Consider the following 26,592-nt stretch of genomic DNA (forward strand, 5'->3'; position numbering starts at 1 on the left):
TATGTTACCTACCTGATAAAAGGGGCTTTGCAGATGTGGTTAAGTTAAGGCTCTTGAGATGGAGAGGTTCTCCAGAGACATCAGGTGGGCCCAGAGAAATCACAAGGGACCTGCTTAGAGGGAGAGTTGACTGTGCCTGTGAAAAGGAGTTCAGAGTGATGCAGCTTGAGAAAGACCTGACCAGCGACTGCTGGGTTTGAAGGTGGAAGAAGGGCCATGAATGGAGCCAAGGAAGACAGGTGGCCTGTAGATGCTCCCCTGCAGCCTCTGGAAGGAACACTGCCCTGCCGACACCTGGATTTAGCTGATGCATCTGATTGCAGACTTCTGACTTCTAGAACTGTAGGATAATACATTTGTGTCTATAGCACTCTATTTGTGCTATTAATAACTTGTTACTGAAGCAAGAGGAAACTCATGCAGCCGTGCCCTACTCTGGTCTCCTGGTGGCTAGCCCTCCTTTCTGCATACACATTGGATTTTGAATTCTGAGGGATAAAAACCTCATCTTCCCAACAGCATCCTCGTTGGCCATTTTACAATTCAAGAAGCATTTTCTGGGAAGCCTTTTTAAGCCCCACTGCCTTGCCCCAGCTTGCTCTGCTGTGTCAAAGGAATGAGGTGGAGGGAGTACAAAGGGAAATGGTCATGGGGAACCTGGGGCCCCAGCCTATGCCCTGCCTCTGTGAGGCTCCATCTGAGCACCCACCTCTCCAGGCATCATCCTTGGTCCCCTGGGATTGGGCACCCATGGCGGGTCTGCACTATGTGCTTGTGCATCTTTGTAGGCTGAGCCTGCGGCGTCAGAGCTGGGTCTAAGTCTGCTCCCCAGGTCCTTGCAGGAACATAAGTGCCCGGGTTTATCTTTGGGTACCAGAGCTGTGCCCACAGCAGCTCCTATTTGGATCTGGATCAGGGTCAGGCCCCCATCACTGACCATGCACCCCAGGCATGCCTCACCCTGCCCCGGCCTCAGCTTCCTGATCTACAAAATGGGTGTCATACTGTAGCCCTGCTGAAATTGTGTGCTCGTGGTAGAAGTGACTGGAAATAACTCTGTGTGTGGCAAGGGCTTTTCGGTACAGCCATCTGTGGGGTGATGTGTGGGCCAGGCGTGTGCCCCCTCAGAATCCTCTCTGGGTCCCCTGACTCCTCCCCAGGAGCAGCCCAATCCATGGGGCTTCCCTTGGCCGTAGGCGATTGAAGGGAAAGGCAAACACAGTCGGGGTGACAAAGGTAGGAGGCATGTGTTTTTCTTCCCAGTGATGTTGGGCCAGTCAGCTCGCTTCTTCATAGCTTCAGTGTCTTCTCCTGTGCCATGCGGTGTGGGAGCTTTCTTACGCGTCATTCCGAGGATTAGAGAAAACGGCTGCATAGGCACTGTGGCTGCCATGCTCAGGCCTGCCCTCACCCCCGACCTGCAGGCCAGCTGCTTCCTGGTTCCAGGGGGCCAGGGGGAGGATCTTAGTGTTAGCTTGAGATCCTGGGCAAGTTCAGTTCTGAGGCAGGGGAGCCCTGTATGGATTTGGGAAATGCTGGCAGGATGGCCTGCCAGCCGGCCCCCTTCTCCCCCTTCTCCCCACTTCCCAGATGGAGCTGAAGGGAGAGGACTCTTCCCTGAGGGAGGCAGATCTTCCCAGGGCCCTTCTGGGAGCTCCCTCCAGTGAGGAAGCTGGTGCTGAGGCTGGGAGGGCTGGTGCCCAGGGCCCAGGCTCTTGAGCCTGGATGGAAACTGGGGCCACCTTCAGAGTTCTTGCCACATCCCTGCAGGGCTGGTGCATGAGGGACTGTGTGGTCTCTAAGAAGAGAGGGTTTAGCCCAAGGGTCACCTTCTTCAGGAAGTCTTCCCTGATTCTACAGGCAGGGTTGATTGCACCTCCCCAGTGCCCCCTCAGTCCCTTCTTCCTCTCGTATTGTCACCTGGCATGGGTCAGTGCCACCCACGAGCCTGTGAATTCTTGTAGGGCAGGGGCCATGTACCAAGTACCAAGGAGGTCCTCGGTATGAGTCTGCACGGTGGATGGAAGGGGAGGCAGAGCTGAGCTCAGTAAGGCCTTGGTGGGAGGGAAGCATGCTGGGAATGCAGGGTCCAGTGGGAGTGTTGAGGGAGGTTGAATCAAGGACAAGGAAGGGCCCTTTCAACCCCCAGGTCCTGTGACACTGTGTGAGATCAGGACTCAGGGCAGAGTAGTGGTGACAGCTCACATTTACTGAGTGCTAACTGGTGCTAACCACAATCTCACGTAGGCCCTAGCAGCCTTCTTAAGAGGATGGTGTCTCCCCATTTTAGGCTTGAACAATCTGAAGCTCAGAGAGGGTAAGCAGCTTGCCCAGGGTCACACAGCTATGGACAGAGACCAGATGTGAACCATGGCCTGGCTGATCCCAAAGCTCTTAGGAATTACACTGCATTGCAATGGGTTTTAAAAGAACCTTGGAAGGGACAGTTCTGGCCTCAGCGTTACTGATATTGGGGGTAAATAGCACCCCAGGAAGTGCTTCAATGGGTCTGTAATTTAAGTTCTTTCCATAGAGATACAATCTGGAGCTGATCTTTAAGGACAAGTGCCAGCTCTCTAGACCCCAAGGTGAGGCTCTCAGGTCCTGTCCAGGAGCACAAAAAAAAAAAAATGGGATTCCTTTACCTTCCCCAGGATGTGGCTCAGTAGCTCATGGATTCATCATGAGGACCTGTGGGACCTGCAGACTGGCAGCCCAGCTTTTTCTCTGGGCTCATCAGTGTGGGAGGAGACCTTGCAGGAAGCAGGAATCTCTGGGGCCGTCCTGGAGGCTGTTTCCTACAGAGGCCGCAGAGAGGCGGAAGTCAGGGATGTCACCTAGATGTTTGGGCCAAGTGACTGGGTGATGGTGGTGTCGTGAACTGAGGTGGGAGGCCCTCAGGAGGAGCGTGCTTGGGGTCACGGTAGGTGGGCATCACTAACTCTTTCCTGGATCCAGTTTGGGAGACCTCATCTCTGTGTTGGAATCCTCTCTACAGGTGCCTCTGCGCTGTGCTGGTTTTGTGCTTTCGTGGCTTCAGACTTTGGGGGAGCTTTCTTAGCACCCAGCTCTTGCTTGTCCCTTGAGTCAGCGTGGACTGGGAGTTAAGAACCAGGCATTCTTAGGCTCAAATCCCAGCTCAGCCTCTCAGTAGCTGTGTGCCCAGACCCCTGTCCTCTGTGGGCTTGTTTCCTCCTCTGCAAAACGAATCTACTTTACTGTAGGGTCATGAGACCCAGAGACTATGGAGGTGGAGCATGAAGGCCAGGGCCTGTTTCATCCTAGCGTCTCAGTGGTGCAGGCTTCCCAGGCCTTGTGTGTACACGATCATGTCCACATGGTAATGTACCTGAGTGTTGAGCAGGTTTTGATTGGCCAGGATCTCTACAGAGTTTGTTTAGCTTCTTTGAAATAGGGGATGCAGAAATTCTGGGGAGAGCAAAAGTAATTAGTACTTACAGGAAAATGCAAATATTTTTGTGAGTATCCTATGAAAAATTGGGGTATTTTTCCTGAGCAAGTAGTCCTGTTTATTTCTCCAACGGAATTGCCACAGTTGCAGCAGGGGCTGGCCTACGACTGCCAGGAGCGTTTCTCAGGGGTCCACTCACCTCCCGTCCCCTGGCTTTCTCTTCCTCTTTAACCCAGAGAAAACATTATGGGGCAAAAATGACCAAATTTGGGCCTTGCTGCGAGAAGAGGATTACTCTTGTAGTGAACAGTCAATTTTTGTGGCCAGACTTTTCTCAACTGTGAAAACCAGAGTGGGCAAAAACATCGTGAGCACAAAAATACATTAAAAAATTATTTTCCTTGGAAAGAACTTTTTGTTTTTTTTCCAATTCTGCTACTTCTTGGGAAAAGACGTTTTTAAGAAGATCAATAGTGTTTGAAAGAGGACTAGGGGTCTGCTTTCTCCTAAGAGATGTAGAGGGATAGAGGGAAAAGGAAGGAAGCCCCAGGCGGGGTGGGGTTGGGCAGCTGGGATGCAGAGCAAGAGGGCTTAAAATGGGATGATTGCCTGCCTCGTGCCTCATACAGTGCAAGGGCTTCAAGCACATTTTCAAATCGACCCTTACAAAGGGCAGTTGGTTATTAGACCAATTAGGAAACTGTGGTTCAGAGAGGTTGGGGAAGTGGCCTGTGGTTATTCAGCTTGTGGACAGAGGAGTCAGCAGCCCAGCCTTCCCTGTCTGTTGGGAGCCCCTTCTCTTTCCGCACTGCCCTAGAAGAAGGGGCTCTTGATCCAGGGCTGGGTCAACAGACACAGTTAGATGGGAAGAGGCACACAAAGGGGAGGGGCTGCGCATACACTCCGCCTTGCTGGGAAGGTGGTTGTATTCCCTTTTTCAGAGCAGAAAATGGAGGCTCAGAGATTATAGTGTGCAGTGTGGCTTATTTGTTGTTGTTTCTAAGTCCATTTGGAAATCATCTCTTCCCTTCCAGTCCTGCCTCCCCCATCTGTTTATCCATCCATTTATTCATCAGAGATTGATGGAGCTTTTGCTATGTCCAAGCACTGTTCTAGGTGTTGGAGAGTTTGGGATACCCACTCCCATGAAGTCTGCATTCCAGCGGGAGGTGAGGCAGAGACTGGCAGGAAGCAATGAGCAGAATAACTCAGGAGGCCACACAGAATGCTTGCTGCAGGGTGATGTGTGCCTGGGAATTAGAAATTAACAGTAAAAGAAAGGCAGAGGGGTCCCAAGATGGGGGCAGTGGGGCAGTGGGTGGGGGCAGGTTGTTGGATTAAAAAGGGTGAGTAGAGGCTGAGCATGGTGACTCACACCTATAATCCCCACAATTTGGGAGGCTGAGGCAGGTGGATCACTTGAGCTCAGGAGTTTGAGATCAGCCTGGGCAATGTGGCAAAACCCGATCTCTACTAAATATACAAAAGTTAGCTGGGCGTGGTGCTGCATGCCTGTAGTCCCAGCTACTCAGGAGACTGAGGTGGGATAATCGCTTGAACCCAGGAGGTGGAGGTTGCAGTGAACTGAGATAGCTCTACCACTGCACTCCAGCCTGGGTGACAGACAAGACTGTCTCAAAAAAAAAAAAAAAAAAAAAAAAGAGTAGAGGATTTTCCTTCCTAGTGACAGAAATGTTTTAAATGTTTTGGAACTAAATGGAGGTGGTAGAAGCACAACACTATGAGTGTACTAAATAATACTGAATTGTTCACTTTTTTTTTTTTTTGAGACGGAGTCTTGCTCTGTCACCCAAGCGGGAGTACAGTGGTGTGATCTCCGCTCACTGCAAGCTCTGCCTCCCGGGTTCACACCGTTCTCCCACCTCAGCCTCCCGAGTAGCTGGGACTACAGGTACTCGCTGTCATGCCCAGCTAATTTTTCTTTTTGTATTTTTAGTAGAGATGGGGTTTCACCATGTTAGCCAGGATGGTCTCAATCTCCTGACCTCGTGTGGTGATCTACCCGCCTTGGCCTCCCAAAGTGCTAGGATTACAGGCTTGAGCCTCCGTACCCAGCCTAAATTATTCACTTTAAAATGGTTAATATTAAGTGAATTTCATTTCAATAAATGATTTTTTTTTAATGGTGATCGGGGTCAGCCTCATGGAGAAAGTGAGAGCTGTGCAAAAGCTGCAAGTAGGCCAAAACTGTTAACCCGAGGCTGTTTTCTCCCAAGGAGCAGGAAGAGGATTCCAGGAAGAGGGAGCAGCCAGAGCAGAGAAAATGAGACCAGCTGTACCTCAAGGGCCCAATCCAGCCACTGCCTGTTTTTGTAAATAAAGTTTTATGGGAATAGAGCCATGCTCATTTGTCTACACACTGTCTCTGTGACCCAGAGACCCTATCTGGCCCTTTGCGGAAAAAATCCTCAGGCAGGAACATGCCTGGGGTGTTTGAGGAGAAGAGTGTGGCTGGAATGGAGTGAGTAGAGGTGAGAGTGGGAGGAGATGAAGTCAGGGAGGCAGTATGTGCCGAATCATGGTGCCCCTGTGAGACTTCCTGCTTCCTGTGGTACCCCTGGCAATGTTGGGACAGACGCTGGCATCATGCTGATGGGGAAGCTCTGGGAGTGTGTGTGTGTGTGTGTGTGTGTGTGTGGCATAGTAGGGTATAGACATAGCTGAACTTAGAGTCAGATGTCAGAGGACCTAGTCTTGAAACCTGCTGTTTGTCCCTTGCCAGCTCTGTGTCCTCAGTTCTGTCATCTACAGAGCCTGATGGTGGTGGTGATCGTGGTGGTAATGGTGGTAATGGTGGTGCTGGTGGCTGTGGTGATGGTGATGGTGGTCGTGATGGTGATGGTGGTGGTAATGGTAGTCGTGATGGTGGTGGTAATGATGGTGGTGATGGTGGTGGTGGTGGTAGTGGTGATGGTGGTGGTGGTGGTGGTGGTGGTAATGGTAATGGTAGTGGTGATGGTAGTGATGGTGGTGGTGATGGTGGTGATAATGGTGGTGGTGATGGTGGTGGTAATGATGGTGGTAATGGTAGTAGTGATGGTGGTGGTAATGGTAGAGGTGATAATGGTAGTGGTGATGGTGGTGATGATAGTGGTGGTAATGGTGGTGGTGGTGTTAACGGTGATGGTGGTGGTAATGGTAGTGGTGATAGGGATGGTAGTAATGGTGGTGGTGATGATGGTGGTGGTAATGGTAGTGGTGATAGTGGTGATGATGGTGATAATGGTAGTGGTGGTGATGGTGGTGGTAATGGTAGTGGTGATAGTGGTGATGGTGGTGGTGGTGATGGTGGTAATGGTAGTGGTGATGGTGGTGATGGTGGTGGTAATGGTAGTGGTGATGGTGGTGATGATGGTGGTGGTAATGGTGATGGTGGCGGTAATGGTAGTGGTGATGGGGATGGTAGTAATGGTGGTGGTGATGATGGTGGTGGTAATGGTAGTAGTGATGGTGGTGATGATGGTGGTAATGGTAGTGGTGATGGTGATGGTCGTGGTAATGGTAGTGGTGATGGTGGTGGTGATGGTCGTGGTAATGGTAGTGGTGATAGTGGTGGTGATGGTGCTGGTAATGGTGGTGATGGTGATGGTAATGGTAGTGGTGATGGGGATGGTAGTAATGGTGGTGGTGATGGTGGTGGGGATGGTAGTGGTGGTGGTGATGGGGAAGGTGGTAATGGTGGTGGTAATGATGGTGGCAATGGTAGTGGTGGTGGCAGTGGCTACATTTAGTGGCACCTATGAGGTGCTAGGTATCTTGCATATGGTGCTAATCCTTAACAGAGCAATGCCAGGTGGGCAGCAGTGTCTCAGTTTGCAGGAGAAAACACGGAGGGACTTAACCAAGGCCACACAGGTGGTATGTAGCAAGGCTCAGATAGCAGTGCAGTGACACCTGCTTACATTGCAGTGAAGATGTCATGAGGCAGTGGATGGTTGTGTCCTGGTGAATAGTGCAACTGTCAGGGAGGGGAGGTAGCCTTTGTGGGGGAGGTGGCCTGGTGTCAGCACTGCCCTCCCTGGAAGGGTTTCCTGGGAGGGACTGTCCCCAGTCTCTCCACCTCCCCTGGGCCACACCAGAGTGCTCCTTTCTCTCAGGCCCCATGTGCTGGAAGGGGCCCTGTCCCCATCCCCATGGTGACCAGTTACCCAGCCTGGTGTTGGTTTTGGTTTTCCTCATTTGAGGTTGTGGGATCCCTCTGGTTGAGGCTGAGGTTTTTCTGCTCTGGAAACCCCAACTGTGTTGTGGCTGTGAGGAGGGGCCTGGAGGTGCTGGCACCTGCCCACAGACCGCAGGCCTCAGATGCCCTGAGCCGCCCCATGCGCCTAACACCATCCAGCCAAGACATTTCAGACACTCATAGCTGAGAACTGCAGCACAGGGAACTTTCTGGGGTCAGGAGAACTGTGTCTTTGCTCCCCATGTCCGCTCCTGTAGAAGACAGAGCCGCTGGGAAGGCTGGGGTGTATGATGCCCCAGTTCCCATCTGCCCGTGCCTTTTGCCCCCGCTTTGGGTGGAATCCTTGAGCACAGTAAGCCCCTGACTGAGCGGCAGGCGGCCAGCAGGCCCGGAAAGGGTTCCAGCCACTCTCGCTGCCTCTTGGCCTGACAGTTCTGGCAGTTGCTCCCTCACCTGGCTGTGCCCACATCAGAGTGTCAGCCTTATGAATGGAACCTGGAGCTGGATTCTGCACAACTTGACCCATTCCTTAGGTCTCTGAAGTGATTCTCCTCATGTGAAAAGAGCCAGTCTCCACCAAGTGGTGAAGCTGGTGGTGCCAGCCGCGGAATGCACCCTTGGACAGGGAAAGGCTTTGTGTCCCCCAGACCACCCCACTTCCCTCTCTTGCCTGCCACCTGGGGTCCTATGCTCAGCTAGGAAAGTGCTGGACACACTCGAAGGCAGCAGGACTGTGGCGCCTAAAAGCTCCTGATGCTTCCTGCCCCAGGAAACAGTGGACCTGTGCCATCCAGAGGCACTGCACAAGCCCCATCTCGAGATATTCCGGGTCACAGGTGTTTTGGCAGCCCTTCATGTTGTTTTCTTCTAAACCTCTCAATCAGGGGATAGTTACGGGGAGCAGTCTCTTCCTGACACCACTAGACCTTGACCTCCCAGCTCCAGCACTTTAGGGCAGTACAGTAATGGAGGAACTGAGGGCAGGATGAGGACTGAGGCTGGATTCCCCCTGATTCTGGAGAGTGTGCAGAAAGGCTGTGTAGAGGAGGTGCACCGAGTCAGGGACTCAGCCGGGGGCTGGCTATTCTTAGAAGGTAAGAGCCGTGGAGACAGAACGAGACCCTTGGCCTGTATCTGCCCCACTCCATCCCTTCCCTGCCTGGCCCACTCAGTGGGCTCCTCATCATGTGTCTCACCTGTGGGGATCTTAAAGCAAACTCTTGACAGAGGGGCTCTGCACCCTGCCCTGGATCTCAGATGACGAAACTGAGGCTAGAGGGATGGTGCTTTCTCCCACCCCCACCCGAAACCAGGGGCCTGTCTCCCTTTCACAGTGGTTGCCAAGTGCACTGGGTTGGAGAAAGTCCCCTACAGACTGAGGTCACCTCAAATACACTTCGCTGGAGTCATGTTGCTTCTGAAAAGGCTTGAGTCACTTGGTGACGCAGCCCCTGATCAGGCTCTGTAATTGGGATCTCGCCTTGTTCGGGGCTGGATGAAAAGAGACTTAGAATCAGTGAGAAGCCACATGCCCACCTCATCAGTTTCAGCTGGTGGTGTCACTCTGGGGGTGGCAAAGGTGGCAGAGCCCAGGTGGATGGAAAATAAGTATCAGTGGAGGGGAGGGAGGAACAGAAGGCAGTAGACACAGGGGTAACCCCTTCTCATCAGAACAACTGGCCGCCCCCACTTGGCCCAGGCCAGATCTGACTCTGAGAACACCCACAGCCTCCCCACGGTGACATTTTCTGGAAATCCAGCCCTGCTGGCAGCACACTGGGAGCTGAGTCCTGAAAGCCCACCTGGTAGAAAAGAACTGGATGGAGTCTTTAGTCCTGCAGACATCGCAGGCAGAATTGTGACACTGCTTTCCACTCGACTGCAGATGAGTCATCGGCCTTTTGTGGCTGGGAACGCAGTAGAGTGATCCTTCCGCATGCAGTCACTGCGACACCTGAGATCCCCCAGACGGATTCAGTTGAGAGCAGCTTCTCCAGTTTTCAGGGCTTTCCTTCCTCCCCCTCCAAATTCATAGTCGAAAGACCCAATTCATGACATAATTTGGGTTTCTAACAAATGTGGCCCCCTGCAATAGCATAATGCTGACTTTTCTGAACCACAAGCCAGTTTCTGCTGGGAAGTCCTGGGGTCTCTGTAGCCTGTGCCCCTCACTACCCCATGTGCTTATGCCTTTAACCAGCAGTGCCCCCAAACTATTCTGGAAATAGGGGTGGTAGTTTCTGTGGCCCCATTCCTGCTGCCTCTGGTTATGCCTGGCCCCAACCTAGGGGTTTCTGCTCTGAGCTGAGAGCTGGGGTGGCCGTGCCATGTTACCCTGCCCTCTCCATACGAGGACCAGACCCATCGAATTGTTTCAAACTGTAGAGTGACCCATGACATGTGGCCTGGAGAGAAAAGATGAGTTGACCCATCAGATTTGCTCCTTGAGCCTTTAGAATCAGGATTCTGGGAGATGGGTAGTGAGCTGGGCTGAAGGGCTCTGAAGACATAGCAGCCTCAACAGCTGCAGTTCTAACTACCCAGGATTAGTGCAGACATCACAAATGAAGAGCACAGTCTCCACAAGACCACCCTCACTCCAGGCACCTGCCACAAGGCTGGGGAGTCCCCAGGCCACTGGCATTTCTGACCATGGCAACAGATTTAGGGATTCCCCTGAAGCTCTCAGGTTGGATAATTCGCTAGACTCCCTCACAGAACCCAGTGCAGCGCTATACTGACAATTACAGTTTTATTATTGCAAAAAGATACCCAGTGACAGGGAGAGGTGCCCAGGGCAAGGTCTGAGGGTCCCAGATGTGAAGCTGCCATGGATGTGCCACCTCCTGGCACATTGGTGTGTGATTACCAAGAAGCTCACCCAGGCCTCAGTGTCTGGAGTTTTTATTGGAACATCGTTATGTAGGCATGATTGATGGAATCCCTGGACACATGGTTGAACCCAATCTCTGGCCCCCTGTCTCTCTGGAAGTCTGGGTGACATCACGTGGCTCAAAGCTCACCCAGGCCTCAGTGTCTGGAGTTTTTATTGGAGCCTCCTGGCACGCTTGGTGTGTGATAACCAAGAAGCTCACCCAGGCCTCAGTGTCTGGAGTTTTTATGGGAACATCATTATTTAGGCATGATTGATGGAATCCCTGGGCACATGGTTGAACCCAATCTCTGGCCCCCTGTCTCTCTGGAAGTCTGGGTGATATCACGTGGCTCAAAGCCTCAACCTTCTAATCCCATGACTGGTCTCTCTGGCATGGCCAGCCCCGCCATGAGTCATCTTGTTAGCATAAACTCAGATAGGGCTTCAGGGGCTTACCATGAATGAAAAAGACACTCCTGTTACTCAGAAAATTCCAAGGACTTAGAGGCCACCTCTCAGGAGCCAGGGACAAAGGCCAGTCAGATTCTTTATTATACTATGACCAGTTGGGGCCTGTGCAAAGATGTGAGTATGTCCTGATCTGTGGGGATGCCAGGAGTCTGCCCCAGAGGGGTGTGGCCCATGGGAAAACAGGCCCCCACTTACTCAGGGTCCAGAAAGCACAGCAGGTTCACTGTGGATCTTGCCTTCCCATCCCCAGGGATGACTTTCTCTTCTCTGGGATTTGTAAACAATAAAGGTCCAAGGGTCAACAGAAGGCAAAGAGGCATTCAGTAGACAGGGTGTGTGTGTGTGTGCACGCAAAATAGGTGTGAGACTTGAGGTGACTTCTGCCCAACTTCACAGGGAGATGATCAGGGCCTGGGGGAGAGTGGGGGGCAGTGGCCCCTGAGGCCATCTCATTGGCCCGGACCCCTCAAGGCCGCAACTGAGCGGTGCTCTCCCTGCAGTCTCCCTTAGGCTTTCTGGTATAGGAGGGGCCTCATACGGTTTGTCCTCCTGCCCCTGTGAGTGGCCTTGGTAACGGCTTTATGGCTGCCAGGCATCCTACTGTGAGAAGAATGCTTGACTCAAGTCAGGCAGGATGCAGCGACCTTGTAGAGTCAGAGCCCAGGATCACCGCATTCTGGAGCTGGGAGGAATATTTTTCAGTCAACTTTTCCAAGCCTGTGTGTGTCTCTTCGGGTCCTTTTTAGAAGACGTAGACAGGGCAGAAATAACAAGTCAGAGAGGAAGAAAGTCCTAGAAAGAGTGGTCCCGTCATCCTTTTTCTCACTGATTTCAGGGACTTTCTCTTGACTTACAGCAGTGGTTCTCAAAGTGAGAGTGCACCAGAATCACCTGCAGAGCTCAGTAAGTCACCCATGCTAGCCAGTGTCTGATTCCGTAGGTCCAGGGTAGGCCCAGGAAGCTGCATTTCTAACTGGCTCCCAGCGATGCTGATGCTGCTGGTCCAAGGACCACCGATAACCACTGGCTTAAGGGCAAAAAAGAAGCTCCTTCCAACAAATGCATAGAACCTTCCTTAGTTTCCTCCATGGAACCTTTCTCTGATCAATCGCGCATTTGTCACCAGGAAAAGAACATTAGACTACGAGTCAGAACAGCTGAGCCCTGGTTCAGGTTATGATACGCACTGCCTGATTGAGGCAAGGTTCTTTCCTTTCTGGGACTCTGTTTCCGAATCTGTCAAATGGGTTCAATACTAGGAGCTAGCTCACAGGGGTGGTGTGGGAATTGAACTAGATGACGTGTTACTGGTACAAATTCCCTGACTCTGGGAGTACAGCAAAGGCCACACAAGCCGTCCAGGGTCAGTTGTTTTGCAAAGATCTATTCCATCCCTCCCAAGGATGGTATGTGAAGCCGTTGGGCTTAAAGGAGCCCAGTAAGTTAGACCTTAGCCCGTCCAGATCACCACTATTGCTGGTTTTGCCAGTGTCCTTTGGAGGAAGGGGCTGGGCTGGCAGTTCCACTCCACAGTGCCAGGTAGTTACAGGGCTCTAGGGGCTGTAGGCCCCTCACTGCTTGGAACTCATCATCGCTGCACCCCAGCCACATCCCACTGGGCTGACACTGCCACAGGGACAATGCCTTCCTGGAGCTCAGGTCATCCCACTGCCCTCCCCAGAAGCACCGCACCTCCTCCAGCCTCAGCTTCTCCCTTCTGTTCTCCACGCCAGATCATTTCCGCCTCTGCCTTGAAAGCACAAACACCACTCTCAGAAACAGCAAAGGCAACAAGAATAACAGCAAGTCAGTTTCTTCCCCCACCGAGACAGCCTCTTCTCCCATGGCAGTTTTTTGGGAGGAATGATACTTTTATTCTTCCCTGGGGATAGCCACAAGAGGGAAAGAAACGCATTAGTCTCTCAATAACTCACTGAGACGAGTGCTTGGCCCATGCTTGAGGATCAGTGGCTTTTTATTATTACTTTGCTTCTGCCTTCCATGGGGCACTCCATTCCCTGCTAGGACATGCCCTCCTCCTGTGGGGCCCCCACCCCCCTTTGTTAACCACTCTCCTTCCTCCTGCCCTGCCTCCCCCTTAACACACTTCCCCAACCTGGCAGGAGGGCACCTGCTGGAGGACATTGCTGGCAGCTGGCAGCCGAGGGAGCCCCCGGGGCTGGAGAAAGCAGGAGTGAGAGTGGGATTGGACAAGCAATGCCTTCCTTAGAATCTGTCCCCTCTAAAGGGCCAGTGGCAGCCATGAGTCAGGGAACACCCCATCTTGCTTTTGTCCGCCTTTCTCCATGTTTTGTCTTGGACTCCTTTCTACGCAAGGCCACCTTGGTCCTCTGGTGCCTTCCCCAGAGGGGCGAGCCCCCCTGATTGGCCCTGGGCCTCGGTCACTGCCATTTTCCCTTGCCTGGCGGGGTCACTCTTCTCCATGCAGCCTCCCCTACCTGCCTGGCTACAACCCCAGCTGTCTTGCTCATCTTTGCTCTCTGATGCATGGAATGAGCTGGATGAGGTCAGGAACGACGTCCTCTTCCCTGACTCGTTACTGGTAGCTGGAAGGTAAACCCTGAACAGCAGAGGATCCTTTGGGAAAGCAAATAAAGCCTGAGGCTCCTCGGGACAGGAAATAGTGGCGAGCCAGTGCCAGCAGATCTTGCTCCTGCCTGAGTGTGTGGCTTATTCCCTGGCTCCATTAATTCCTCTCCCTGAGCCTCAGCTTTCTCATCTGTGAATAGGGTCAGTACCTTCTGAATGAGGGCTGAAGGTACAGTGCCCAGAGGTCAGTGCTCAGCCCAGAAGGCTGGCAGGGAGGGAGGAGGGAGGTTGTCATTTATTCCTGCAAGCACTTATGCCTTTACCCAGTCAGCCAAGTAACTTAATGGAAGTTTGCAATTAAGCAAGTGTTAGCTGCACCCCCACTTCCCAGGAGCAGGTCTGACCTGAGCTGGGAGAGGGCTGTGGTCCAAACAAGGGGCTCTGCCTCTTCAGGGCAACACGAGAAGGGACGCTAGAGCTGGAGCTTGAAGAATAAGCATTCTTGGCAGAGAAAGCCACACCTGCAGGGTCAGAGTAGGGGGAAGCGATGATGCATACAGGGTTTGGAGGGGCTGCCAGGTGGCTGGACCTAAAGCATGACTCAGCAGATACAGTTTGGGCATCTACAGTGGACCAAGGAGAAGGTGACAGAGAACAAAGAGAACAAGGAGCAGGTGTCCCTGACACCACGGGTCCGCTATCAGCGCAGGGGAGACTGATGACGGGCAAGGAAACAAATAAGTGGGAAGATTTCAGGTGGTGATGAGAGTTGTCGGCTGGGGCTGGGAGTCCAGCAGTCGCTCTGCACATCGAGGCTGAATGAGTCCATGAAAGTATGCCGCATGCATTGAGAGAATGGATAAATGGATCTGTAAGCTGATGTGCGTGTTCAACAGAGAGAGACAGACTGACCGACCAGAGCTTCCCACACACTTCCATGGCACATGGAGACTGGGCCTGCTTCACAACCAAGGTCAGAAAAGACCTCCAGGAAGGCAAAATTCAGGCTAAGACTGTGGGTGAGAAACATTCAGAAAGGTAGGAAGAAGGTGCTCCTGGCAGAGGGAACAGTGAGTGTAAAGGCCCTGAGAGCAGAGGCAGGGAGGGAAATAAAGCTTAGGAAGACGATTACTGAGGCCCTGAACCGGGCCAAGGAGAACAGGCTGAGCCTGTGGGTGGTCAGGCCTGGGAACTGGTCATTCCTGCTGCTGGGACCTGAGCACAGGGGAGGTGGGAGGTGATGGCCCCAGCTCCTTGTAGGCCTAACACCCCTCCCCAGCAGGGAGGTGGGCCTAGGGCAGCTGGGGTCATAGGGCCAGGACACAGGAGGAATTTTTGCAGTGGCATGACTGGGCCCTGCCCCCTCTCAGGATACAGAGAAACAATCAAGTCCTATGAAATAATAAACAGTGCCAATACTTCAGTTATCAAATATGCAGCTTCACAACGCTGCAGCAGCTTGAGAGCCAAACATTTGTCTAGACTTGGTGCCCTCTCTGAGGCAGGTTTTGTTTGTTAAGAAGTGAAACCTTCTCCCAGCCCATCTGAGTTATGGAAGGTTGGATTTATTTCAAGGGACTTTTAGAGGAACTAGAAGCCAGATGTGAGGTGAGAGGCCATTCTGGGTGCCTGCTGTCATTTAGGGGGATCACCTGCTGAGAACATCCTTGTATTAACTTCCTGTTGCTGCTGTAACAAATTACTACAAACTAAGTGGGTTAAAACATCGCACATTTAGTATCTTACCGTTCCGGAGATTGGAAGTCTGACACAGTCTCGGTGAGTTAGGGCATCAGCAGGGCTGTGTTCCCTCTGGGGGCACCAGGAAGAATCCTTTCTGGCCTGCATGCCTTGGCTCATGGCCCCTTCCTGTCTTCCAAGCCAGCAATGGCTGGTGAGTCTTTGTCACACTGCGTCACTCTGACAATGGCTGCTCTTCCTCCCTCTTCTACATTTTAGGACCCTTTTGGTGACAGTGGGCCCACCTGGATAATCCAGGATAATGTCCCTATCATTATCCATAATTTCATCCACAAACTTAATGCTCATTTGTCATGGAACCTAATGTACTCACAGGTTCTAGGGATTAGGGCATCCCTGAGGGCATTATCCTGCCCACCACAGTCTCCCTGCCGTATTCTGGAAGCTGAGGAAATAGGATTGAGGAGGAAAGTGAGCCCAGGCTGTAGCTGGAGAGTCTGCACCCTTGGCTTGGAGCTGCCTCCAAGTGGCTCACCTTTCCCACTGCCTCCACCCCCACCACAGCTGCCCCATCACTAACAGATCTCCTCCAACCCCTGTTCTTTTCCTAAATGTTGGTCAAAATGGTCATTAAGTAAAGCAGCATTTTTCCACATCCCTACTCTTGACTTACTTTTTCTTTTGAAAGTACCCAGGCTAGAGTGCCGTGGCATGATCATAGCTCACTGCAGCCTCGAACTTCTGGGTCCAAGCAATCCTGTGCACCACCATGCCCAGCTACTTATTTTATTATTTTTAGTAGAGATGGAGTCTTGCTATGTTGCCTAGGCTGGTCTGAACTCCTGGGCTCAGGCAATCCTCCCATCTTGGCCTCCCAAAGTGGTGGGATTACAGGCATGAGCTACCACACCTGGCCCCAACCCTTGACATTTTAGAGCCAACCATTCTTTGTTCCAGGGGGCTGTCCTGTGCACAGCATAATGTTTAACCACATCCTTGGCCTGTACCCACTAGCTGCCAGTAGCACCTCTCCACCCAGTGGTGACAATTAAAAATGTCTCCAGACATTGCCAAATGTTCCCTGGGAGGCCTTCGCTGGGGTTGGGAACCACTGAAGTAATGCCTTTGATGTCTGTCTTCCCTGCTAGCAACACTGCGTCCAGCACCTGCAGAGGGCTCGCCGCTTAATCGGTGCTCAACACATATTGGTTGAACAAATCAGTGAACCTATGTTAACTTTCTTAATGAATAGATCTATAAGTGTGCATGTATAAAATAGACTCCTGGTTTCCATAGACTGGCTGCCTGAGAATCACTCGGGGATCCTTGTAAGAAGTCACATTCCTGGGGTCTAGTCACAGAGGATTGGGGTGCAGCCTAGCAATCTGTATTGTCAAGAGTGCTTCATCAGTTCCCCCAAAACTTAAACATGTATACCATATAATCCAGCAATTTCCCTCCTGAGTATACACCCAAAAGAATGGAAAGCAGGGACTCGAACAGATACTTGTATGCAAATATCCATAGCAGCGTTATTCGTAATAGCTAAAAGGTAGAAACAGCCCACATGTGTGTCCCCAAATGAATGATAAACAAAAGATTGTATATCCGTACAACAGAATATTATGCAACCTTCAAAACGAGTGAAGTTCTGACACGTGCTGCAACATGGGCAAAGCTCCAGGACATTAGGCTAAGTGAAAGAACAGACACAAAAGAACATACATTGTAGGATTCCCTTATACAAAGTATCTAGAGTAGTCACAGTCATAGACATGGAGCATAGGAGAGAGGTTGCCAGGGGTTGGGAGGAAGGAGGGAACGGGAGTTAACGTTTAATAGATTCAGAGTTTCAGTTTGGGATGGTGAAAAAGTCCTGGAGATGGAAGGTGGTGATGGTTGCACAGCAATGGGAACGTCCTTAATGCCGCTGACTCATTCACCTAAATAATGGTTAAACTGGTACATTTTATGTTATGCATATTTTGCCGCATGCAAAAAATGGTGCTTCATGCCTGCAGGTCTGAGAATCAGTAGTGTGTGAGGGGAATGAGGAGCAGGGGATAGACCTGTCGAGTTCTAACGACCCTCCCAGGCCTCAACAGCTGCTGGGATGGGAACGTCTGACTCTGCTGAGCTAGGGTTTAGGCTGATTGCTTGAGAGGGTGGCCTTTCTCTGGGCGTGCATGGAACCTCTAGGCCGCCTGAATGAGAGCTGCGGCTGGATGAGGATTGACTTGTCTGGAGGCCACATGTGCCGTCCCCCGGGCAGCTGCTGCCCAGCTCCGGCTGATTCTTGCCATGTGGGGTGCCTGGCTGTGGGAGAGATGTCCGAGATCTGGATTTCGATGTGAAATCTCATTTTTATTTATTGCAATAGTTTTGGGGGAACAGGTGGTGTTTGGTTGCATGGAATGTTCTTTAGTGGTGATTTCTGAGATTTTGGTGCACCCGTCACCTGAACTGTGTACACTGTAGCTAGTGTGTAGTCTTTTATCCCTCACCTCCCTCCCACCCTTCCCCCAAGTCCCCAGCATCCATTATATCATTCTGAGACCTTTGTGTCCTCATCTGGGAATCTCCTAATTTTTCAGTGTTGGCAACTGGTTCAGTGAACAAGTAAGCAGACAAGCCACCTAAGGGACACACTGGCGACCCTGCGGGCCTCTGGTCTAGCCTGCCGCCTTTCTGGGAGCTCACAGGCTGCGGCCCCAACTAGATCCTTGCTTCTGCTCCCGTTATGGCTGCCGCGTCACTCCTGAAGTCTGACACTAGCTTTCTCTTTGATCCTCTGAGAATTTCTCTTGTATTCAGGGCACCCAAAATGGTGGTTTACAGACAGAACAGCAAGAGCGAGAGCCCAGAGTCTGGATTCTGCTCAGGCTGGGATCTTGGCTCTGCCATTTATGAGCCACGGGGCCATAGGCGACTTGCTACCTTTCCCCCAGACCTCGATTTCTTCATCTGTCAACTGGGTATATAATAGTTCCGGCTGGCCGGACACGGTGGCTCATGCCTATAATCCCAGCACTTTGGAGGGCCAAGGTGGGCGGATCACTTGAGGTCAGGAGTTTGAGACCAACCTGGCCAGCATGGTAAAACCCTGTCTCTACTGAAAATATGAAAAATTAGCTGGGCGTGGTGGTGCACATCGGTATTCCCAGCTACTCGGGAGGCTGAGGCAGGAGAATCGCATGAACCTGGGAGGCAGAGGTTGCAGTGAATTGAGATCGCACCACTGTACTCCATCCGGGTGACAGACTGAGACTCTGTCTCAAAAAAAGAAAAAAAAAAGGTTCCTGCCTTGTAGAGTAAGGGTGAAGCCTGCAGGTGAGGGGCTTGGCCCCGGGCAGGGCCAGTACAGGGCTGAGCAGTCTGCATGTGTATGTTTATGTGTGCATGAAATGTGTGGGCACTTATGTGTGTGGCCCCCGTTGGCGGAAAGAGTGAGTGTGGTGTGGGTCGAGCCACCAGCAGGCCCAGTGATTTCTTCCTCAAAGAGTCATTCTGAAGATTAAACAAGGTCATGTACAGATGGAGCCTCACCACGGCAGGTGCCCAATACGCATTCCTTCTGTCCCTCGGAGTGTGAGACCTTGGCTGTCTGTGGAGATTTGAGAGGAGGACGCTGGGGCTGGTTGGAGAGGAGTGAGTGGGGTTGAAGATTCGATAAGAGGAGAGGAGAGAGATGGACTCCTCCCCATCAGCACACTCTCCTGCTTCCTGGCCACCAGGAGCGGAGTTCTGGTCCCATTCTCAGAGGCAGGTGCACTGGCTAATCAGGGCCATGACCTTAGCTTTCCAGGATAGCTTGGATGACAGTTAAGAAGCCCTGGTTCTGTGCTTACTTTTAAACACACGCTACCTTGTTATCCCTCCTTTCAGCTTTGGGAGGAAGGCCTTACTGTCTCCAGTTCACGGACAAGGACTCAGAGACAGTGGGTTCTTGTCCAGGCTTGCCTGGGCAGCAAGGGACGGCCACAGGGCCAGAGCAAGGTGGAGGACGGGTTGGCCTGGCCCGGGGAGGGCTGGAGCTGAGTGCCACTGGGCTGCCCTGGGTTTGTTGGTGTGCAGACGGGGCCTTGTCCGGCCCAGCCGATTCCTGGAAGGGTGAGAGAGTGGAGGGGCTGCGTACCCACCCGGAACAAGCAGATGAGCTACATAAAATCCTGATAACCAAGGGGCACAAAGGTCTCCATGACCTGTGGTGAGTCATGGACAGATGGTGGCTAAGGGCCACTGTAAGGATGGAGGGTGGGTGACAGCACCTCGGTCCCCAGGAGCCCTCCAGCCACATGTCACAGCAGTGCCTCTAGGTCCAAGGCCCAGACGCTGGTGGGCTCAGGGACACTCAGGCCCAGAGCTGCACCCCATCGCTGTTTGCACCTGTGCGTCCTGACACCTGTCCACCATCCCTTGGACCAGGAGTGCAAGGATGATGGGAACACCTGTGTGCGCCTCATGTGGTTCTGCACGTTACACATGTCTGTGCATTACATGTGTTCATTACTAGTGCACATTCCTCATGTGTGTGCATTACATGCTTGTGTGTGCATGTTCATCACATCCACGTGCTCAGTATTCGTGTGCACTGGGGAAGACGTCAGGCAGGGCCCCTCAGGAGTCCCTCCTTCCTTCCAGCCTCGGAGACTCTGGGGTTTGTGAGGAGGGAGAAGAAGGGGGTACTTGACAAGTGGAAACGGAAGTCCTTTTCCCCCAACATCTGGCCTCCAGCTGGGGAAGGAGACTCTCCACAGAAAGCAAGAGGACAAAACCAGGGCCATGAGGGGCCATGGGCACCTGCCTGTACCTCTGCCCCACAGGGATGTCCCAAGCTAAAGGGGACATTCAGACATGGCAGGCTTGGCCCCTGCTGTGGGAAAGCTGTGGTTTGGTGTGGGGGAACAGCAGTGGGGGATGCCTGGTGTGGGTGGGGTGCAGGGGAGCCCTGGGCCTCAGTGCTGGGGGATTGGGGTCGGGCAGGACTGTATGGGAGACTGAGGCTCAGAACCCACCTGGGAGGAAGAGTGTGTGTCTTGGGGGGTGTGGTGTGTGTGTATGTGTATGTCTTGGGCTGGGGGTGTGTCGCTGGCTTGACCTACAGCTGTCCCTGTCTTTCAGCCCAGGAGGCTGGTGGGCAGGCTCACTGTGGGGGCGCCGCAGGCTCTGGAGCCTCAGTCCGGAATCTTTTTCCCCATCTCTACAGGGGGCGGAGGAAAGCGCAAAGGGAAAAGCAAGAAGTGGAAGGAAATCCTGAAGTTCCCTCACATTAACCAGTGTGAAGACCTCCGAAGGACCATAGGTAAGTTGTCCTGCCTGGGAGCCGTGGGGGGAGCGAGGAGCAGGTGAACCGCCAAGCCATCTGTGCATTGAGGCAAATGGGTGAGCTGCCAGGCCGTCTGTGCAGGGAGGCAAATGCCAACCAGTGGGCGCAGCATCGTGCTTCCAGGTAGGGGCTCCAGGCTGACCTCTTTGCTAATCGACATAAACAGCCAACCAGTATTCACTGAATATATGGCATGTGCCAGGCAGAGTGACCTCCTCCCAGTTACGCTTTGAGGCAGGTGCTATTATTTAATATTTCACTTCACCTTTCAGATGGGGAAACTGAGGCACAGAGTGGTTCTGTAACTGGCCCAAAGTCACACAGCTGGTGGGAGGGTGGTGGAGGTGGGCCAGGCCCAGCACAGAGCCCCCTCTTGTAACTTCTCCCCTTTCTTCCTGGAGCCTGTGGGTCCTGCCCTCAGGAGGCAGCCCAGGCTTTGGGAGCTGAGAGCGGGGTGAGGTGGGGCTCCCCTTTCCACCTGCTGGGGATGCCAGTGCTCCTGAGGAGCCACTGGGCTCGGTGGCACAGCTTAGGCCCCTGTATCCAGCACACACACACCAGGCACCTCTAAGAGCAGCCAACCAAGTGGGTCTGTGCCTGGTCCCATGCAGGACACAGCTGTGGTGAGGAGGCCTGGGTGCCTGGATGAGAGCGCCCAGGGGGCAGGCATGTTGTGCGGCCCTACTCCAGAGTGTTTGGGGTCCCGGCCCTTCTTCCCTCTGTGCCCTGGGTGGGTCCTTCCCTGTCACCACGTGAGGGCTCCCCATCCGCTTATTATTGTCAGAGGTCATGGACATGCTGAACACGTTTAAGAAGACTCAAGTCCACTGAAGGCTGGGCATGGGGTCGTGCCGCCCAGAACTCCATAGGCCCACCTCTTCTGGGGACTTCTGCCCAGGGCCTGGGGTGAGCTGCCCCGTGCCTGCCCTGGAATTCAAGGCCACGTGTAGCCATTTATTCAGCTTTTCTAAATGGCCTCTTCACGGCCTGGCCCCACCAGTTTCCAGGGCCGGGGGGACTCACCTGCCACTCCCAGGCTTGCTCCGTCCTGGCCCCGGGCCACTCAGTCCACACTCCACGTTGATAGGTGATAGGAAGCCATCTGTGCCCCGCCCCACAAAGGCAGACATGAGCAGGTGAAGCAAGGCGGGATCCTGAAGGGTCAGGAAACATCCTCAAGACCCACCTTCCATCCCTAAAATCCCAGGCACATCAGAATCCCCACGGTGTTCTCCGGCCGAGAGTGGAGCTGGCCTGAGGGATCCAGGGCTCTGGGTCCAGGCAGACATGGGTTCAGATCCTGCCCTCTCTACTGCCACATGGCAAGTTAATTTATCCTGCTGAGCCTGTTTCCTCAGCTGTAACACTGACTGTGAACCCAGTCACTGGGTGGTGGAGTGGGTCAGATGAGACCATGTGTGTAAAGGGCTTAGCTGGTGCCCTCGTTGGGAGACCAGGGGCCCACGCTCCTCTGCCCGCTGGCGTGCTTTCTGGAGTTCCCACAGACACCACGGTGCCATGGATGTCATGTGCACCCTTGATGCTTTTCTGCTGGGGGCACTCGGGGTCAGGTGGAAGAGAAGAGGGGTTGTGTTCCTGGGGCTGGAGCTTACTGGGGAGGATTTGACCACTGAGACTTTACGGGGGGCCTTCAGAGAGGGGAGCCAGGGAGAACCCCTTGGGTGACTGGCCATTTCCTCCTGGGGGGCCATTTTGTTCTTCATGCTAATTTTGGCTCAGAGAGAACAGGGCCTGGGGTGGGACTGGGGAGGAGACCTTAGTTGCCATGGTGGCAACTCACCCATGTGTGCCCAGCGAGTACCCCCTTTCCGGTGAGCCGAGCCTTCTCTGTCATTTTCATCCTGGGTGTGCTGGCTGCCCAGAAAGCCATTCCTGGATGCCAGGCCCAGCTTCTCCCAACTGAGGGATGTTATCTCACAACCCATTTGCAGTGGCCCCAGGGAATGTCTTGCACTCATCCCCAGGGCCACAGGGATGCTCGGAGAGACCTTTCTGGGGTGTTGAGTTGGAGGTGAGAGCTTACAACAGGAGGAAAGCATCTCCAAGGGGAGCACTGTGAGAAGCGGGCACTTCTGCACAGCCACACTCACCTGGCAGGGTGGTGCTTCCCGGCCCTGGCTAAACTGTCTGCAGGTGGTGATGCCAGGAGTGCTGTGGGGCACAGCCAGATATGAAGGCCAGTTCCTCAGAGAAGCCTCTTTTGACTTCAGAATTTAAATGAGCTCCAGGCCAGAATCTCTCAGAGCACAGAAGGGTCCTCTTCTGCCAGAGCACCCTTCCTCAGTGTCTTCTTTGCCCCCCAAGTGTGAAAGGCTCTCTGGGGAGGAACTGGATTGTTAAAATTCACCACGGGGGAACAAGAGTGAAACTCCGCCTCAAAAAACAAAAAACCAAAAACCTCCTTCCTTCTGCAGAAAAGCTTTTCTCTCTAGCCAGAGACCCTGGAAAGGGGCAGCCAAGCCAAGCTGAGCTAGGAGCTGCTGGCACAGCTGGCTACTGTAGAGCTGTCACATTTCTGCTACAGTTCATGCCAGCAATGCAGACACCTACTTTCTGCTTTTTTTTTTTTTTCTGGAGATGGAGTCTTGCTCTGTCACTCAGGCTGGAGTGCAGTGGCGTGATCTTGGCTCACTGCAACCTCTGCCTCCTAGGTTCAAGCAATTCTCCTGCCTCAGCCTCCCTAGTAGCTGGGATTACAGGCACGTGCCACCACGCCCGGGTAATGTTTGTATTTTTGGTAGAGACGGGGTTTTGCCATGTTGGTCAGGCTGGTCTCAAACTCCTGGCCTCAAGCGATCAGCCCACTTTGGCCTCTCAGAGTGTTAGGATTACAGGTGTGAGCCACTGCGCCCCCTTTTCCTCCTTCATGTGACCTGGGTCTTAGCATGGGCTGCTATAACAAATTCCCACAGACTAGGTGGCTTAAACAACAGACATTTATCTCTCATTGTTCTGGAGGTGGGGAAGTCCAAGATGAAAATGCCAGCAGATCTGGTGTCCTACGAGGGCCCAGTTTTTCCTGGTTTACAGTTGGCTATCTTCTTGTATCCTTGCATGGTGGGGAGTGCGGGGAGGGGGGGGCGGAGAGAGCGCTCTTGTCTCTTTTTATGAGAGCACTAATCCTATTCGTGGTGGCTCCACCCTCATGACGAAATCACCTCCCAAAGGCTTTACCTCCAAATAACATCATGCTGGGGGTTAGGTTTCAACACGTCTGTTTCAGGGAGGACACAGCCATTCAGTCCATAGTCTAGGACTAGGTTCAGTGCAAACCTAGTCCTGGACTCAAACAGCCAGCGCACCCTGGCTTTCCGCTTCTCCCCTGAGACACAGCTTCTCATACTTTGAGATGAACTAGCCCTGCCAAGGCCTGGTGCCCCTCCCAGCGCCCTCCTTCCAAATTAAGACTCTCAGATCTAGAATGGGCGTGATGGCTCATGCCTGTAATCCCAGCACTTTGGGAGGCCAAAGCAGACGGATTACGTGAGGTCAGGAGTTAGAGACCAGCCTGGCGAACATGGGGAGACCCTGCCTCTACTAAATATACAAAAAATAGCCGGGCATGGTGACAGGTGCCTGTAATCCCAGCTACTCAGGAGGCTGAGGCAGGAAAATCGCTTCAACCTGGGAGGTGGAGGTTGCAGTGAGCTGAGATTGCACCACTACACTCCAGCCTGGGTGACAAGAGCAACACTCCACCTCAAAAAAAAAAAAAAAAAAAAAGACTCTCAGATTTCCTCCCTCTAGGCCTCCTCCCCATGAGCTCCTAGGTATTGTCCTGGGAGCACCTGAGTGTCCCTCAGCTTCTAGTCTGCCTGGCCCCACCTCGTTCACTTCCGCTGGGGGGGACCTGGGAGCACAGGATTGGGCTCTGAGCTTTTCTCCATCCATGGACCACTCCCCCACCATGGGCCCCAGCCCTGTCTGTCCTTCTAGGTCCATAAACTGGCCTCTTGGCAGGGCCCACTCCCCTGGGATGGTGTGAGGAACGTGCGTGCTGGCGTGTGGAAATGGATTCTTCTGTTCTGCCGGAGGGTATTGAAAAGGCTCTGTGTGTAAGTGCCGTGGGAGAGAGGCCTGGGAAGGGCAGGAAGGCTGACGTGAGCCATGGGGCTGCAGCTCGTGGCCACGGGGCCAGGGTCTGGGCCTTCCCACTGTTTACAGTCCGTCGCTGAGGTGTTTGTCCAGTCTCTGCTGGGGTCCTGCTGAAAGGCTTTTTAAAATAAAATTCTCATTTCTTTCCTAGACCAATACACAAACCGAACAGTGGCCAATACCACATTTATTTTTCTTGTGGACACATGAGCTCAGTTTCTGAAGTTCTTTGGGAGGATGTCCTGGGGCAGGCTTTTTGCCAAGATGACAGGGCCCCTTTGGGGTGTGAGGTGGTGCCATGAGAAGGCTCTTGATCAGAGCTGAGGACAGAACCCATGAGGACCCCAGGATGCTGCCATCTCTGGATGGCCCCAAACAGTGGTCTGTTAAAGCCCTGGCCTTCTGCCTTCAGCCCTGCCCTGGACAGCCACAGACCATCTCCACCTAGCAGCCAGCGTGATTTTTGAAAAATGAAAACTGCACCCTGTGAAATCATTCTTCTGTTGAAACCACCTGAACAGCTCTCCATCCCACTCAGTAAAACCCAAACTCCTCACTGTGGCTTGTAAGCACTTTGCCCTAAGGTGAAGCCTGTAGACCCCTTATCAGAAGAATGCTTTTATATATAAAATAGAATACATAGGGTTACAGAGAAAACTGATCCTTTTTAAGTATGCTTAGTTACCACATACTTTTAAAATGTATGATACAGAAATAGATGTGCTTCTTTGTTAATACTTTAAATTATAAGGTCTAACTGTGGGTCTAATAGCTATTGTAATTTTGATTTATTTATTTATTTATTTATTTATTTATTTCTATTTATTTATTTTGCCACAGGGTTTGACTCTGTCGCTCAGGCTGGAGTGCAGTGGCATGATCTTGGCTCAGTGCAACCTCTGCTTCCTGGGCTCAAGCTATCCTCCCACCTCAGCCTCCCGAGTAGCTGGGACTACAAATGTGCACTACCACACCCAGCTAATTTTTGTATTTTTTGTAGATATGGGATTTTGCCATGTTGCCCAGGCTGGTCTCAAACTCCTGAGCTTAAGTGATCCTCCCTCCTCGGCCTCGCGAAGTGCTGGGATTATAGGCATGAGCTACTGCACCCGGCCTGCTATTGTAATTTTGAACTTGTCATGAACCTGAGTGAGCTTTCAGATATCTGCAACAATTGATAGGAATGGATCTTTGATTTCTGTCAGTGACAAGTCCCGGGCACTGCTGACATTATTGTATGTTGCTGTCTACATTCATAATTGAAGGAAGTGCAAATTTTCAGTTAGAGGTTGGTGAAAAGAAAGATGACATTTCTCTCCACCCCAGTCCATGGACTCCCTAAATCCTATCCATGGTCCTTTTGGCAGTGCCCTCCCTGTGCTGCCCTACATGAGCTGGCCCTCACCTTCATCTTGGATCCCTCCCTCCTCCTCCATTCACAAGCTGGTCTCCCTTTTGTCCTTTGAATACCACACGCTTGTCTCCAGCCCGGAGCCTTTGCACCTGCTGTTCTCTCTACCTGGAATGTTCTTCCTCACACTTTTTCTTCCAGGGGACTTTAAGGTCTCAGTCCAAATATCATCTCCATAGAGAAGCCTTCTAAAAAGAAACCATATCCTCCCTCTAATTGCATCCTTTCCCATAGTGCTGTTTATTTAATGTTCTTACCCATAACTCTGTCTGAAGTCATCTTTTCGTTTACTTGTGTATTTTCTGTCTCCCACACTGGACTAGATGTTCTATGTTAATAGCAACTGTGTCTTGCCTGGTTCACTATGGGAACAGTGTCTGGCACATAATAGGGGTTCGTTAATACTTGGTGAATGAAGGAATGAATGAGGTGAAATATTTGAAATTAGAGCTCTTTGAATGGCGTAAACTTGGGAGGCGGAGCTTGCAGTGAGCTGAGATCCAGCCACTGCACTCCAGCCTGGACAACA

The 26,592-nt window shown here is 52.5% G+C and overlaps 1 protein-coding gene across 3 annotated transcripts in view; it reads left to right on the forward strand.

Moving 5' to 3' along the window:
• GRK5 (G protein-coupled receptor kinase 5) overlaps positions 1-26,592 on the forward strand; it is a 251,480-nt gene that overhangs the window by 101,407 nt on the left and 123,481 nt on the right. For all 3 annotated transcript variants that reach the window (XM_010375976.2, XM_030940373.1, XM_030940374.1), the window contains exon 2: positions 20,417-20,512. In XM_010375976.2, coding sequence (XP_010374278.1) covers positions 20,417-20,512 — 96 coding nt within the window. The remainder of the gene's footprint in view (positions 1-20,416; positions 20,513-26,592) is intronic.

Source organism: Rhinopithecus roxellana, chromosome 11, assembly GCF_007565055.1.
Source record: "Rhinopithecus roxellana isolate Shanxi Qingling chromosome 11, ASM756505v1, whole genome shotgun sequence".
Taxonomy (NCBI): domain Eukaryota; kingdom Metazoa; phylum Chordata; class Mammalia; order Primates; family Cercopithecidae; genus Rhinopithecus; species Rhinopithecus roxellana.